Source organism: Microtus pennsylvanicus, chromosome 1 (genome assembly GCF_037038515.1).
Source record: "Microtus pennsylvanicus isolate mMicPen1 chromosome 1, mMicPen1.hap1, whole genome shotgun sequence".
NCBI lineage: Eukaryota > Metazoa > Chordata > Mammalia > Rodentia > Cricetidae > Microtus > Microtus pennsylvanicus.
In genome coordinates, this window is record NC_134579.1 from 82,692,270 (window position 1) to 82,706,807 (window position 14,538).

The 14,538-nt window shown below is 45.0% G+C and overlaps 1 protein-coding gene and 1 pseudogene across 4 annotated transcripts in view; one reads left to right on the forward strand and one right to left on the reverse strand.

Moving 5' to 3' along the window:
* Insr (insulin receptor) overlaps positions 1-14,538 on the forward strand; it is a 130,722-nt gene that overhangs the window by 13,489 nt on the left and 102,695 nt on the right. For all 4 annotated transcript variants that reach the window (XM_075971213.1, XM_075971211.1, XM_075971210.1 and 1 more), the window contains exon 2: positions 9,731-10,282. In XM_075971213.1, the coding sequence (XP_075827328.1) occupies positions 9,731-10,282 (552 nt within the window). The remainder of the gene's footprint in view (positions 1-9,730; positions 10,283-14,538) is intronic.
* On the reverse strand, positions 3,590-3,685 carry LOC142842776 (U6 spliceosomal RNA; annotated as a pseudogene).

A 14,538-nucleotide genomic window follows, 5' to 3' on the forward strand; every position in this document is an offset into this window, starting at 1 on the left:
AGCCATGGTTTTAGCTCTTAAATAAAAAAGTTTAACTAAAAAAAGTTAAATTATATGTGTCAGGCCCAGAGAAACTGTTTCTCCAAATTCTGGTGGCTAGACAAAAGCCAGCGGTCCTCAGGAACTTGTGATGCTGCCTACCCATATCAAAAGGAGCCATTTCCCTTAACCACTGGCAGAGGGGCAAATGGCTGTGGTGCCTACCAGCAAACCAAAGTGCATGCTGGCCTCCAGGCTCCTTCAGTATCACAGGTACCCAGCTTTCTCACCTTCTGCAGCTCCTGAGCTTTCCACCACACAGCAGTGTGTTCTCCTTATAACCCTGCTACTTCCCTGTGCTCTCTCTTGCTCTTCTCTTTTGCCCTCTCCTGGTCTCTGTTTGGATTTCTCCTTTGCCTACACTGTCATCCTCTTACACTGTCCTCTCTGTGTCGTGTGTGTGTGTGTGTGTGTGTGTGTGTCCACTACTTTCTCTCTTCCAGACACTTCTGGCTGCTCTCTCTCTCTCTCTCTCTCTCTCTCTCTCTCTCTCTCTCTCTCTCTCTCTCTCTTACCTACAGTAAAAACCTTGCCCTCAGCTGTGCTACGGGTGGTCATGTTGTTAGTTTATACAGTGCCCTTCCTTTTGGGCACGTGGCCATGTGTGCAACTGCCCTGGGAGGTTGGAGGTGTTGGGCTATCCCTTGGAGCTAGAGTTATAGCTGGCTGTGAGCCACCTAACAAGGGTGCTGGGAATCAAACTTAGATCCTCTGCAGGACCAAGCCATCTCTTCAGCTTTTTTTTCTTCAGTGTGCTGTGTGTAGTCTTTGTATGTGTGAACACATGCGTGTGTGTGTGGAGGCCAAAGGTTGACATCAGGATATCTTCTCTAGAATCACTTTCCACTTTATTTTTTGACATGAGGTTAGAACTAACTGTTTCAGTTAGGTTTGGCTGCCTGGTGACCCTCTGTGACATGCCTCTCTGTTTTCCCAGTGCTGGGACCACAGGCATGTGCTGCCATGCCTGACTTTTATGTGGGTATGGGCTACTCATGCCCATGCTGTATGCGCTTTACCCACTGAGCTCTTTCCCTAGTCCTAGGTGTGCATTTATTGGCTTTTTTATTTTTGTCACTGGGTCTCCTGTAGCTCAGGCTTGTCTGGATTTCACTGTGTATGCTTGAATCCGTGCCCATTCTGTCCCCCCTCCTGAGTGCTGGGATAACTTGCATGTACCACTGTGCCCAGTTGATGTGGTGCTTGGGGTGGCATCCAAGACATCATTGTATTCTAGGATCAGGAGTGGAAGGCCATCTTTGGCTTTGTAGAAAGTTTGAGGCCAACCTGACAGCTTTATGAAACTCTATCTCAGTATCATCATTATCAACAGCAGAAACAATAATTTTAAGGAAAAAAAAAGAAAACTGGGTGGGTTTGACACCATAACTGTCACCCTACCTCTGAGGAGACTGAGCTAGGAGGATTTTGAATTCAAGGCTAGCCTGGGCTACATAACAAGACCTAGTCTCAAAGACTGATTGCAAAAGAAAACAACATCTTCAAACAACCAGGGAGTAGAGGGGTAAGCATGAGCAAGTGATGGTCAAAGGCTGGGAGAACTGTAGCTGCCAATAGGACCTTCCTACTGCCTGCCTTCTCTACCTCCTTGCGAATCACTTACAGCTTACGTAGGTTTGATTTATGTTCGTGAGTGGTTTGCCTGCATGTTTATCTGTGCACCCTGTGTGTGCCTAGTGCCTGTGGAGGTCAGAAGAGGGCGTTGGATCCTCTGGGACTGGAGTTACAGAGCTGCCACGTGGGTGCTGGGAATCACACCAAGTCCTGCCTCTGCAAGAGCAGCTAGTGTTCTTCACTGCTGAGCCTTCTCCAGGCCCTTATTAAACCGTGAAGTATCATTCCCACCCTCAGGGGCAGAATTGGGGCTGAAGCTGCTGGAATTCCTACAAGAATTTCTGATGCTGGTTCAGACATCTTCTGGATATTTTTTCTGTTCCAACAGTAAATTGCTCTATTGTTTTCACCTCACAGGGACACATCAGGCTTTAATGAGTTAAGAGTTAGATTTACAGAGAGATTAAAGCAGCAAAGTGCTTCTTTATTGCCCCTGCAATTAGATCCTTTTAATGTTTATTTATAGTAAGGTAAGTTTGTGTGCTATATAGTTCTTCCAGCTCAAGCGCGGGCTCTGGTGGTTTTGAGTGTAGTCACAGGATTGTGCAACAGTCCTGCACTCTGTGTTTCAACGGTTTCCTGTCCTTCAAAGAATTGCTGGCCCCTTGGCCCCCTCCCTGGCTCCTGCAGCCACTTGTCCACGTCCTGATTCTCTGGGATTGGCTTCTTCTGGACACTTTATATAAATAGATCCACGGTCTTTAGGACCCAGTTCTTCCATCAAGTGTATGATGTTTTTAAAGGTTCATTCACAGGGTAGTGCCCTTCGGAACTTTAGTCCTCTTTATTGCCGATTAATATTCCTTTTGAATGGACATGCCACATACATGAGTCCCTTAAGGGCATTTAGGTGCTATCCAGTCTTTGGCTAGTATGAAAAGTTCTGCTGTGCACATTTGCATGCAAGTTCTTTGTGTGAACATGCATTTTCTTTTCTCTTGGGTGCACAGGAGTGGGATTGTGTGATCTTTATATATGCATGTGTGTGTGTGTGTGTGTTCATGTGCACACATGTGTATGTAGAACCCAGAGGGTGCTTTTTTCTAAACAAAAAAGTTTTTTATATTGATTTTTATTGAGCTCTACATTTTTCTCTGCTCCCCTCCCTACAACCCCCCTTCCCCCTTCAACCCTCCCCCAAGGTCCCCATGCTCCCAATTTGATCAGGAGACCTTGTCTTTTTCTACTTTCTACTTCCCATGTAGATTAGATCTATGTATGTCTCTCTCAGGGTCCTCATTGTTGTCTAAGTTCTCTGGGATTGTGGTTTGTAGGCTGGTTTTCTTTGCTTTATATTTAAAAACCACCTATGAGTGAGTATATGTGATAATTGTCTTTCTGTGTCTGGGTTATCTCACTCAAAATGATGTTTTCTAGCTCCATCCATTTTCCTGCAAAATTCAAGATGTCATTACTTTTTTCTGCTGTGTAGTACTCCATTGTGTAAATATACCACATTTTTCTTATCCATTCTTCAGTCGAGAGGCATTTAGATTGTTTCCAGTTCTGGCTATGACAAACAAAGCTTCTATGAACACAGTTGAGCACATGTCATTGTGGCATGATTGAGCATCCTTTGGATATGTACCCAAAAGTAGTATTACTGGGTCTTGAGGAAGGTTGTTTCCTAATTTTCTGAGAAATCGCCCCACTGACATCCAAAGGGGTTGTACCAACTTGCATTCTCACCGGCAATGCAGAAGTGTTCCCTTTTCCCCACAACCTCTCCAGCATAAGTTGTCATCAGTGTTTTTGATCTTGGCTATTCTTACAGGTGTAAGATGGAATCTCAGAGTTGTTTTGATTTGTATTTCTCTGATGACTAAGGATGTTGAGCATTTCCTTAAGTGTATTTCAGCCATTTTAGAGTCCTCTGTTGAGAGTTCTCTGTTTAGGTCTGTATTCCATTTTTTTTAAAAATATGGAATGCTTCATGAATTTGCGTGTCATCCTTGCGCAGGGGCCAATTTTATCTTTCCAATTTTAGTATATGTGCTGCCGAAGCGAGCACAACAAAAAAAATTTTAATTCAATATATTTTGATCATGATTTTTCCCTTCAGTTTCTACCAGATCCTTCCCACCTCTGACACCCCACTCAACTTCATGTTTTTTCTCTTAAAAAAACAGACCAAAACCAAACAAAAAATAACTTCTCCAACAAACCTCACAAAAACAGAAAAATGAAAGTCAAAATAAACAAACTAAAGACCAGTAAGACAGAAAATGCCCAAACAAAGCAAAGAGACAAAAAAAAAGGTTTACAAAAATACCTTTGAGTTTGTTTTGTGTTGGCCAACTACTCCTGGGCATGAGACGTACCCTGAAGTGTGGTTAATATACTCAGTGATAATCCACCAGGGATAACTTGTTTTTCCTTTGTCAGTGGGTGCATCAATTGCTGATGACTTTTTTCCTGGTTAGAAGTGGGAGCCTGTTTCCAGTTCCCCCTCTCAGTGCTGGGACTCAGTCTGAGTTGAACCTGTGTAGGCCCTGTGAATACTGCTATGGTCTCTGAGAGTTTATGTGTTCTCCTGTTCTATTGTGTTTGGAAGACACTGTTTTCTTGGAGTTGTCCATCACCTCTTGACTCCTACAGTCTTTTTGTGTTCTCTTCCGCTTAGCTTCCTGATTCCTGTGGGGAGGGGTGTGACATCCCATTTAGGGCTGAGTGTTCCAAGTGTCCTCAGTCTCTACACATTGTCTAGTTGCTGGTCTCTCATCTATTGCAAGAGGAAATTTCTCTGATTATGGCTGAGTAAGGCACTGAGTGTGTTATAGGAGTGATTTTATTGCTGTTTTCCTTTAGCAGAATTATTTATTAGGTTTTCCCTGGGACCGTGATCTATCTCGTCTCAGGTATGGATTCCATCTTATGGAGTGGGCCTTAAATCTAGTCAGGTAGTGGTTGGTTCCTCCCAAAGCACTTGTGCCGTTATTACAGCAATATACCAGAGACCATCCTTGTGTCGTTCTTCAGGTGCTGTCCACCTTGTTATTGTGAGGCAGGGTCTCATTGAACCTGGAGCTCACTGTTTAAGGTAGGCTGGCGTGCCTGTGGGCCTCCAGGATCTTCCTGTGTCTGTCTCCCCAGCACCAGAACTCTCACGTGTATGCATCTGTGCTTGCTTTTTATATGCGGGTTTTGAGGATGGAACACAGCTGTTCATGTTTGTTCAGCAAGGGCTTTACTAAGCCTTTTTCTCTTTTGCATCTGTGCAAAAGATATGTACATGCATGTTAGCATGTGTGAGTGCATGTATCTGTGCAAATGTGTGGAGAGCAGAGGCCGATATTGCATGTCTAGTTTATCAAGCCAGCTGGTTCTGGGCCTCCTCCTCTTTATCTCCCAAGTGCTGGGATTATAGGCAGGCTGTCATACCTGTCTATCATTTTTGTGAGTGCTGGGATCAAAACTCTGCTCCTCACATTTGCAGGACAAGTGTGTTACCCCCGAGCTGTTTCCCTAGCCCTTGACTAAGTTTTTGTAACACTACTTGCTCTCTATTTAGTCCAGGAGCCCAGCCCGTGGAATGGCACTGCCCACTTTCAGGGTAGGTCTTCCTATTTCCGTTAACCCAGTGTAGAGACTTCCTCACAACACAGGCTTGTCCCCTGTGTGCTTCTAGATCCTGTCCACTTGTCAATCAAGAGTAACATTGACACAGTATGTCTGTGGGTCTCTGCCTGTCAATATGTCCATGCTTGAAAACCATTGAGGTGTCTGTCAGGAACCTCAGATCTGCTTGGTGCGACTATGTGGAATTTGAGCTGGTGTACTGGTCTCTTCAAAGCTGTCTCCCAGCCCAGGCTTCATCACTCCGAGCCTGGCTGGCAAGTGTGTTAGGCAGGGTGGCAGTTTTACTCTTGCCCAGGGCTGGGGCTTCTAACTTCCTCATGAATAAGTGTGTGGTTTTTCTTTTAATAGAGTTTAATATGCTCTGTGAGGGTTATGAAGCAAGAACACCAAAGCCAAGAGCTTTAGGATGTACTTCCCCAAGTCACTTTTGCGTCTTTTGTGAGTCATTCTCAGATTAGATTCCCTATCCCTTTGTGTGTGTGTGTGTGTGTTTGTATATTTGCATGTGTGCATGTGTGTGTATGTGTGCATGCCTGTGTGTAGTGTGTATATACTTACACATATGTGCACATCTATGTGGAGGTCAAATGGAAAATTTGGGTGTCCCTCAGACACCCTATTTTTTTTTTAGACAGGGTCTGTCACTGTCCTGGACCTTGGTAGCCTGGTTAGCCAGTGATCTCCAGGGAACCCCTATCTCCACCTTCCCAGTGCGGAAATTCCAAGTGCTCACTACCAAGGGATGGAATCAGGCTTACAAGGCAGCATTTCATCCACTGAGCCATCTCTCCAGCTTGGAGTCTTTCATTTTGAGACAGGGATTCATTATTTTGCCAGGCTCAAGCTATCTGTTCCTTTTATCTTAGCTGGTATGTGTATGTGTACATGCACGTTCATGCATACATGCACGTGTGTGCACATGTATGTATGTATATCCCACGGTGTACATATGGAGGTTAGAGGATGTCTCTTTCTTTTTGCTATGTGAGGTCCAGGGATCGAACTCCAGTTGTCAGGTTTGGTAGAAGCACCTTTACCTGATGAGCCATCTCAGTGGCTTCAGGGTAAGAGTCTCTTTGCCTCAAAGATATTGGATGTTTTGGGATAAAATAAACAGAGGTTGTATGGGTGCAGAGGGCTCTGGTTGGTAGGGAAATGCTATCTAAGGAGTTTGATTCTGACAAATGCTAACTTGTATAGAAGGAACACAAAGAAGGGGAGACTCATAGAGGTCTTCATGGGAAGGGCAGTCAGGGAGGGCTGCTGGAGTGGGTGGCTTCTGAATGGCTCTAAGGGATCATGACCTGGAGCTAAGCAGTGTGTGGTGGGGCCCCTGTGATTTGAGGGCTTGGGAGGTTGAGGCTGGGAGTAGCCAGCAGGAGCTGGGGAGGTAGCTTAGTTGGTAAGCTGTTTGCCTTTTCCTCGGGAGCATGGGGACAGAGGAGGAAGACAAGGAAGACGAGGAAGATTAAAATAGAAGCGGGGAGACAGCTCAGTCAATAAAGAACTTGCCTTGCAAGTACGAGGAACTGAATTAGTTCCCCAGAAGCCAAGAATCCAGGAGTGGCAGCTTATACTATAATCATAGCTGGGATGGAAGAGACAGATGGAGTCCCAGGGCTCACTGACTCCCTAGCTTAGCCCACTCAGCAAGCTCCAGGTCAGAGAGAAACTGTCTCAAAAAGATAGTGGAAGGCATGTGAGGAAGAATGACACCTTTGTCCTTTGCTGGGAGTGAAGGTAGGGGTTGTGAGTGCATAAACAGACTCACGCAGAGATGTATGTTACATATTTGAGGGAAAGTACACATCAACACAGGTGATGTGAGCTGAGCACCTATTGCATACCATTCAGTGCCTGGGCCCTTCTGACATTGGGGACAGGAAGTTTTGTAGCTATTGAGAGAGTAGCTGCTTAGCATGGTGTTCTAGTTTGTTTGCTGTTGCTTTGATAAACACACCATGACCAACAGCTACCTTCACAACCTAGTCTGTCATGAAGGGAAGTCAAGGCAGAAACTCAAGGCAGGAACCCAGAGGCAGGAACTGAAGTGGAGACCTTGGAGGAGCAGGGCTGACTGGCTTACTCTTCCTGGCTTTCTTTGTCCACCGGCCTCAGGGAGGCCCATAGTGGTCTGGCTCCTCCCTTATCAATCCACAGGCTTGCCTCTAGGGCAGTCTGATGAAGGCAGTTTCTAAACTGAGGTTCTCTCTTCCCAGATGACTCAAGCTTGTGTCAAGTTGATAAAAACTAGCCAGTGCACATGGCTTAAGGGGTGGGAGGGTTTTTAGGAATATCGAGGACTGTGATTGCCAGGCGTGCAGGGCAGGGCCATGGGAAGGCGTGGAGGGGGTGGGAACTTGGCAGCCCCCCACCCTTAGGAGAATCAGCACCCCCTTTGTGTTTGAGCAAAGAGATGTAGGTTGGGTTTCCTGGGAAGCTCTTGCCACACCCAGGTAAAAGGTAATTAGACCTTGATTGGCAGCCAGGAGGGCAGGCCAAGGAAGCAGAGCCAGCCAGGGAGGTGGGTGCAAACACAAAACAAAGACATTCAGTTTTTCCTTGCCCTGTTTTGATATGAGTACATTTTCCTGTCAGTCACTTCCTGAAGAGCTTCCATGCTGAGGCTCAGGGGCCCTGGGCTGGGGTCGGCTGCCCTTTCCTCTGCACTTGATGTCTTACTCAACCCTTCTGTCAGCCGATTGCCTCATAGATAGGGTTATGATTATGTTAAGGCTTCTAACTGGGCAGCCAAAGGAATTATGTTCTTTGCCTTTTGAAAGGAATTATTTAGGCATGGTTGCTTTACAGGGAAAGCCATTCATCGGGGCTGGCTTAGGGATCTGAAATGCAGAGCCCACAGTGGGTGACCACAAAGCTGGCACTGGCCCTAATTGTAGCTTTCCCATCTCCTCACTGGGGAACTCTAGGCAGGGACTCTATCCCTGAACCAGACCTCCAGCCCCTCACTGGGAGATTCTAGGCATGGGTTCTTCCCCTAAGCCACATCCCAGCCCTCATTAGGAGAGTCTAGGCAGGGGCTCTACATCTGAACCATGTCCTTCAGCCTAGTCCATGTATCCCAGATTATCCTCATACTCATAATCTTCCTGCCTCAGCCTCTTGATCACTGCGGTTACAAGTTGCCACCACCCCTAGCACACTATCTATCGTTATCTATTCATTCATTGATGGACATTTATGGCGATGGCTATTCATCAGAATGATGTGAATATTAAGGAAGGGGAGCTCTTACATACTGTTGGTGGGAATGTCTGCTGGTATAGTCAGTGGAGAACCAATATAGAGGCTTCTCAAAGCCTGGAACAGATCATCCTTTCCTGGGCAACTCTACAAAGTTCACGAAATCTGGATGTGGAAGAGACACACCTGCTCACGTTGACCATGGCACTGTCTCTGTTAATAGCCAGGAAGATTGGAAAGGAGTCCTGGTTTTTTCCTTCATTAAGCTTTTTGGTTGGCATACTGAAGAATGGGTTTCAAGCTATGTCATTTTGTGTGTCTATATGATTGTACCTTGCTCATTACCCCTGCCTGCCCCATTATTCTTACTTGGATCTCTGCCCACATGCATGTTTCTTTACCTCAACTGCTCTCCTTTCTGCTTCTGTCATGCATGTATATAATATATGTAACTATTTCATTCTGTATGACTGACTAATACTCCATTGTGTCTACATGCCATATTTTCTTTGTTATCTGTTATTATCATTATTTTTTAAGACAGGGTCTCAAATAGCCCAGGTTGGCCTCTTACTTGCTATGTAGCCGAAGATGACTTTCAACTCCTGAACCTCCTGTCTCCTGCCTCCTAAATGCTGGGATTATAGGTGTGCACCACCATATCCAGTATGTGCTGGGCATGGAACTAAGGGGCTTTATGCATGCTGGGAAAGTGGTCTACCAGCTGAGCCACAGTCTAGTTCTCATCTATCAATTGCTTGTTTCATAACTTGGCTATTGAGAAGATGTCTATATTACATTATATGCCACATTTTTTTTTTATTTATCCATTTAAACTGCTTTCACATATAGCTATTGTGAGCAGAGCGGCAGTGAGCATAGATTTGCAGGAGACTCTGTGATAATGCTGACCTAGAGTGCTCTGGGATATATAGCCCCTGTGTGTGTGTGTGTGTGTTAGAGACCAGAAGTCTACTTCAAGTGACAACTGTTCCATAGAAGCCCTCCACTTTATTTCTTAAGGCAGGGTGTCCTACTGACCTGGAGTTCGTTGGTACAAGTAGCCCAATAAGCTGTGGGAATCTGTCTATCTCTGTGTGCCCCCAGCCCTCATAGACACATGCTGCTGTACCAGCTTTCTACGTGGGTCCTGGGCATGGGCGTCAGGTCTTCATGCCTGTACAGCAAACACTGCTGTCTTTCTGACTCTGGCTTCATTAGCTGTTCTAGAGTCCTTGACTCATCTACTTTGCTTCTGTTGTCTGCCCTTTAGTGTGCCCTGGCATGGACATCAGGAACAACCTGACCAGGCTGCATGAGCTGGAGAACTGCTCAGTCATCGAGGGCCATCTGCAGATCCTCTTGATGTTCAAAACCAGACCCGAAGATTTCCGAGACCTCAGTTTCCCCAAACTCATCATGATCACAGATTACCTGCTTCTTTTCCGTGTCTATGGCCTGGAGAGTTTGAAAGACCTCTTCCCCAACCTTACAGTCATCCGAGGCTCCCGCCTCTTCTTCAACTATGCCCTGGTCATCTTTGAGATGGTCCACTTGAAGGAGCTGGGGCTCTACAACCTCATGAACATCACCCGGGGCTCTGTCCGCATTGAGAAGAATAATGAGCTCTGTTACCTGGCCACCATTGACTGGTCTCGGATCTTGGATTCTGTGGAGGACAACTACATCGTGCTGAATAAAGATGACAATGAGGAGTGTGGGGATGTCTGTCCAGGCACTGCCAAGGGCAAGACCAACTGCCCTGCCACCGTCATCAATGGGCAGTTTGTGGAACGGTGCTGGACACACAGTCATTGTCAGAAAGGTATGCTGGAGGCAACTCTGTTCTAAGCCATTCCTTCCTGGTCACTGGAAAGGTTTAGGTGATGAAGGCTGCAGAGTACAAACCCTAGAATTTCCATCAAAACAATACACTCACCCCTCGCCTCCTTATCTTTGAGGGATACACTTTCACTGAGGCGCATGTACATTTTTGTGTGTGTGTATTTATATATATCTATACTTTTCTATTGCTATGATAGAATACCATATCAAAAATAAACGGAGGCAGTTGGGGTATGGCTCAACATTTGAGAGCATTTTCTGCTCTTCTAGAAGACTCATGTTCAGTTTCCAGCACCATATCACTCAGAAAATCCAGCACCCCGGGCCTCTGAGAGTTGTACATGTAGTGTATGTAGATACACGCATACACACACACACACACATACATACTGTCACTTGGTAAGAGATTAACAACCAATACTGAAATAGAATAATTATATTGGTATTCTCTAATAAAATAACAAGCATCACTTTTGCACTTAGGGGGACACCCTTAAGTAAAATAAAGATAATTTGAATATAATCATCATTGTTTTAACAACTAGTTTTATACTTGAAGTTGATTCGTATATCAGGTGTGGCAGAACAGGACATCTTGAGATTTTATTGTGCCACTCCAAAAAGTACATGATTGAAAACACGAATTGATTATTTCTGGAATCTTCCATTTGGTAGTTTACAGTTGACTATGGGTTATTGAGACTGTGGGAAGTGAAATCTCTGATAGGTGAATGAGTATACTGAACCCCACCATTGTAGTAGGCAAGCAACCACAGTTAGGTGTTAAGACATGGGTGTGGCTTGTATGTCAAAAAACTTTTATTTACAAAATAAGTAGGGGGGCAGATTTTTTGAGAGAGGGGTTTGCCACACCCCTGCTGGATAGTGAATGTTCCTGTGGGCCTCTGCTTGGTTGAGTAGTAGACCATGCAAGGGTGTGTATTTGACGTAACATATTTTTCTTATCTGCTTATAGAAGTCAGTTTGCAAGAGATAGTTAGAAAAAGAAATGTGTAAAAATTCAACTTTGAAAGTAGTATTTTTTTACATCTATTTATTTTTATTTTTTTGTGTGTGTATGTGTATGTGTGTGTATGCATGCGTGTCTGTATATGAGTATGCACTTGTATTCCATGGCCCACATGGAAGTTGGAGGACAACTTTTAGAAGTTGGTCTTCTTCGTCCACATACTTAGGTAGTCAGGCTGCTGGAGCAAATGCCTTTACCTTTGAGCTGTCTCTCCACTCCCTTCAGGATCTGTTGCCTCTATATCTTTAGCCTTCTGAGTTATAAGGCACTTAGATTATTTCATTTTTTAAAAAAAGATTTTGGCTGTTTTAGGGTTCAAGTTTTATTTTTTAAAATAATTTTTATTATATATACATGGGTGTTCTGCCTTCAAGATTGTCTGTGTATCACATGTGCGTCCTTAGACAGACGCCAGGAGAAGGTGTTGGGTCCCCTGGAATTGTAGTTCTAATGGTTGTGAGCTGCCTTGTGGGTTTGGGACCTGAACCCAGATCCTTGGCAAGAGCAGCAAGTGCTCTGAACTGCTGAGCCATTTCTCCAGCTCCATGTTTGTTTCTTTTAGCCTTGTTTTCCAGAAAGGAAATTTCTGGGTCAGAGGCTCCTGATTTGGATTGCCAAATGGCTTTCCAGAAATGTTGGACCTGTGGACTGGACTCCCAGCCTTGAATGGAGAGAACTGGCCTTTGAGAGTTGTTTAAAAACGTCTTTCAGAAAGTCCTCGGGTGGGTGCTAAGCCTATACTGTGACTGTTTATCTCTGCTTGTGTTTGATTTCAGGGCAGAGCCTCTGAAAACATGTTTATCATTCAGGATTTCTCTGCTCCCCTCTTTCCTTGTGTGAGACCCTGTGTGGGTTTGGCAGAATCTAATCTGTAATTTTCTTCTTTGAAGCTTGTTAATCTTTTTGTCAATTTCATCTGTGGCTCTTCTTGTTCATTGGAGAAAATATTCTGAATGTTCAGAGCTACTGGAGAGTGATGGTGTTGTTGAAGACAGACTCCCAAAGCCTTGTGATGGGAGGACTAAGCCGTACCACTGGGCAATGCTACTAGAAGGGGGGCTTCTAATCAGGGGCTCTGACTTGATTTTTACATGCCTTTTTCATGTCTTATACTTAAAATCGTCTCTGTTAAACATTTCTGTTTAACTATCACCATGTATAAAATCTTCCACTCTTGACTCTGGGGAACTCTGTGTGGATATGAGTCATTGTAGGGTACTTTGTGCCCCCTAGAGACTCATGGGGGTGGGCCTTGATACTGTTTGTGGCAGAAATCAAGATGTGATAGCAGTCATCTGTAATCCTAGTTCTGGGAAGATTGAGGCAGGAGGGTGGCAAATGTGAGGCCACCCCTCGTTACAAAGTGAAACCTTGAACCCCAGAAAAAGGAAAGAAGGAAGCAAAGAGACAAGAGGGGAAGTTGGGAGACATTCTATTCTAAAGAAGGAAAAAAATGGAAGGAAAAGAGAGGGGGAAGAGAAAGAAGGAAAGAAAAAGTCTCCCCTTGCTGTGGCTGCTATTGTTTCTGCTTCCCTCTCCTGTACCTAGGGCATTTCTGTTCTGAGTGCTAGCTTTTATTGTGTTTTGATATCCAAGAGAGCAGTTCATTAGCTGTTTATGGCTTTAGTGACCTCATTCGCTTGTTGTAAAATTCCCTGGGAAGGATTGGTGAATGGGAGAAAAGGAGTGGGTGGCTTATGGGTTAGCACACAAAGGGTAGGAGGAGGGAGGGGAGGAAGTGTTATTTATTTTTACCCCTATCCAAGCTCAAAGGAGCAATGGGACTTGTGGGTGAGGTTTTTATGGGAACTTCTGAGGAGTACTCTTGGGTAGTAGGAGTTGGGGGATGTCTTAGATAGCTTTCAATTGTTGTGATAAACTCCTTGACCAAAAGCAGCTTGGGGAGGAAAGGGTTTATTTCATTTTATAGTTTGTAGTCTGTTATCTAGGGAGGTCAGGCCAGGAACACAGGGCAGAAACCTGGAGGCAGGAGATGATGCAGAGACTATGGAAGAACACAGCTCACTGGCTGCTTTCTTATAGAACCCAGGACCACAAGCCTAGGGTTTGAGCTGGGCCCTCCCACATCAATCATTTCCCACGGAGGCATTTTTCTTAACTTAGAGTTTGCCTTCCCAGTTATATCTAAGTTTGTGTCAAACTGACAAATCCTGGAAGTCACGGGGAGGAGACAGTGGAGAAGATAGATGACTGAGGGGATGAAAACATTACCTTTGGGAATATTTTGAGAATACTGGCAACTCAGGGACAAAGAGTTGTGGAGCAGTGATCTAGAGGAAGGTGCGTGATAGGAATGGACTCGGTAGAATGCAAGACCACCTTTGGGCTTGGATTTTCTAGGGCCTTTTGAGTTTTGGGCTGGAGCTGGGTTGTGGTCTAGATGCAGTGGGGATGGGAGGTAGGTTTGTACTCACCTGTGGCCTGCATGGTTTCACAGAGCAGATCAGAGTCCCTGTGTATCTGCTGAAGTAGCCAGGTTCTTGTTTGTGTTTTGAGTGCAATGAATAGATCAATGACGTAGTTAGGAATAGAAACAAACGTTCTGAACAATGAGAGTGGAATAGTGAGTAAAGAGACTACCTAAAAGGTGTTGGACCATGAGTCACATGACTCTCTTAAGGACATTTACACAGCACCCATCTCGCCCAAGATTATGTATTATAGACTCTTCCTCTCTCATGCAAGAATACACGAATATGCTCACCTGGACACATGTACACCATCATACACATGAATGAAGCACGTGCGCATGTGTGCCCCCCCCCCACGTATCAGAAAATCCCCAAGCTCCTAGAATTCACATTTTAAAGTGCACCATTTTAAGTAGATTGACAAAACTTTGCACCATCCCTTCTGTGGTATGATTGTGACTTTGCCCAGCATTTCCATAGGGTTACACTACATTCCCGTTAGTCAGTTGATAGCCATATTTGCTACATGGGCTGCGCTGTGCTCATTTTCAAATAACACTCATTTTACTGAGTTTCAGTTCCAAGGCTTAAATAGGCATACTAATTTTTAAAATGCTGCAAGATCCCCAGTGGCCCGCAGAGCAGCTAGTCCCAGGCAGAGATGGCTGCCTGACCCCGGAGCAGTTGCAAGATCCCCAGCAGGCTGGTCCCAGAGAGGCGGGCGGGTGTGAGCAGGCAGAGGGTAGAAGGCACATGGGCAGACACATTGTACAG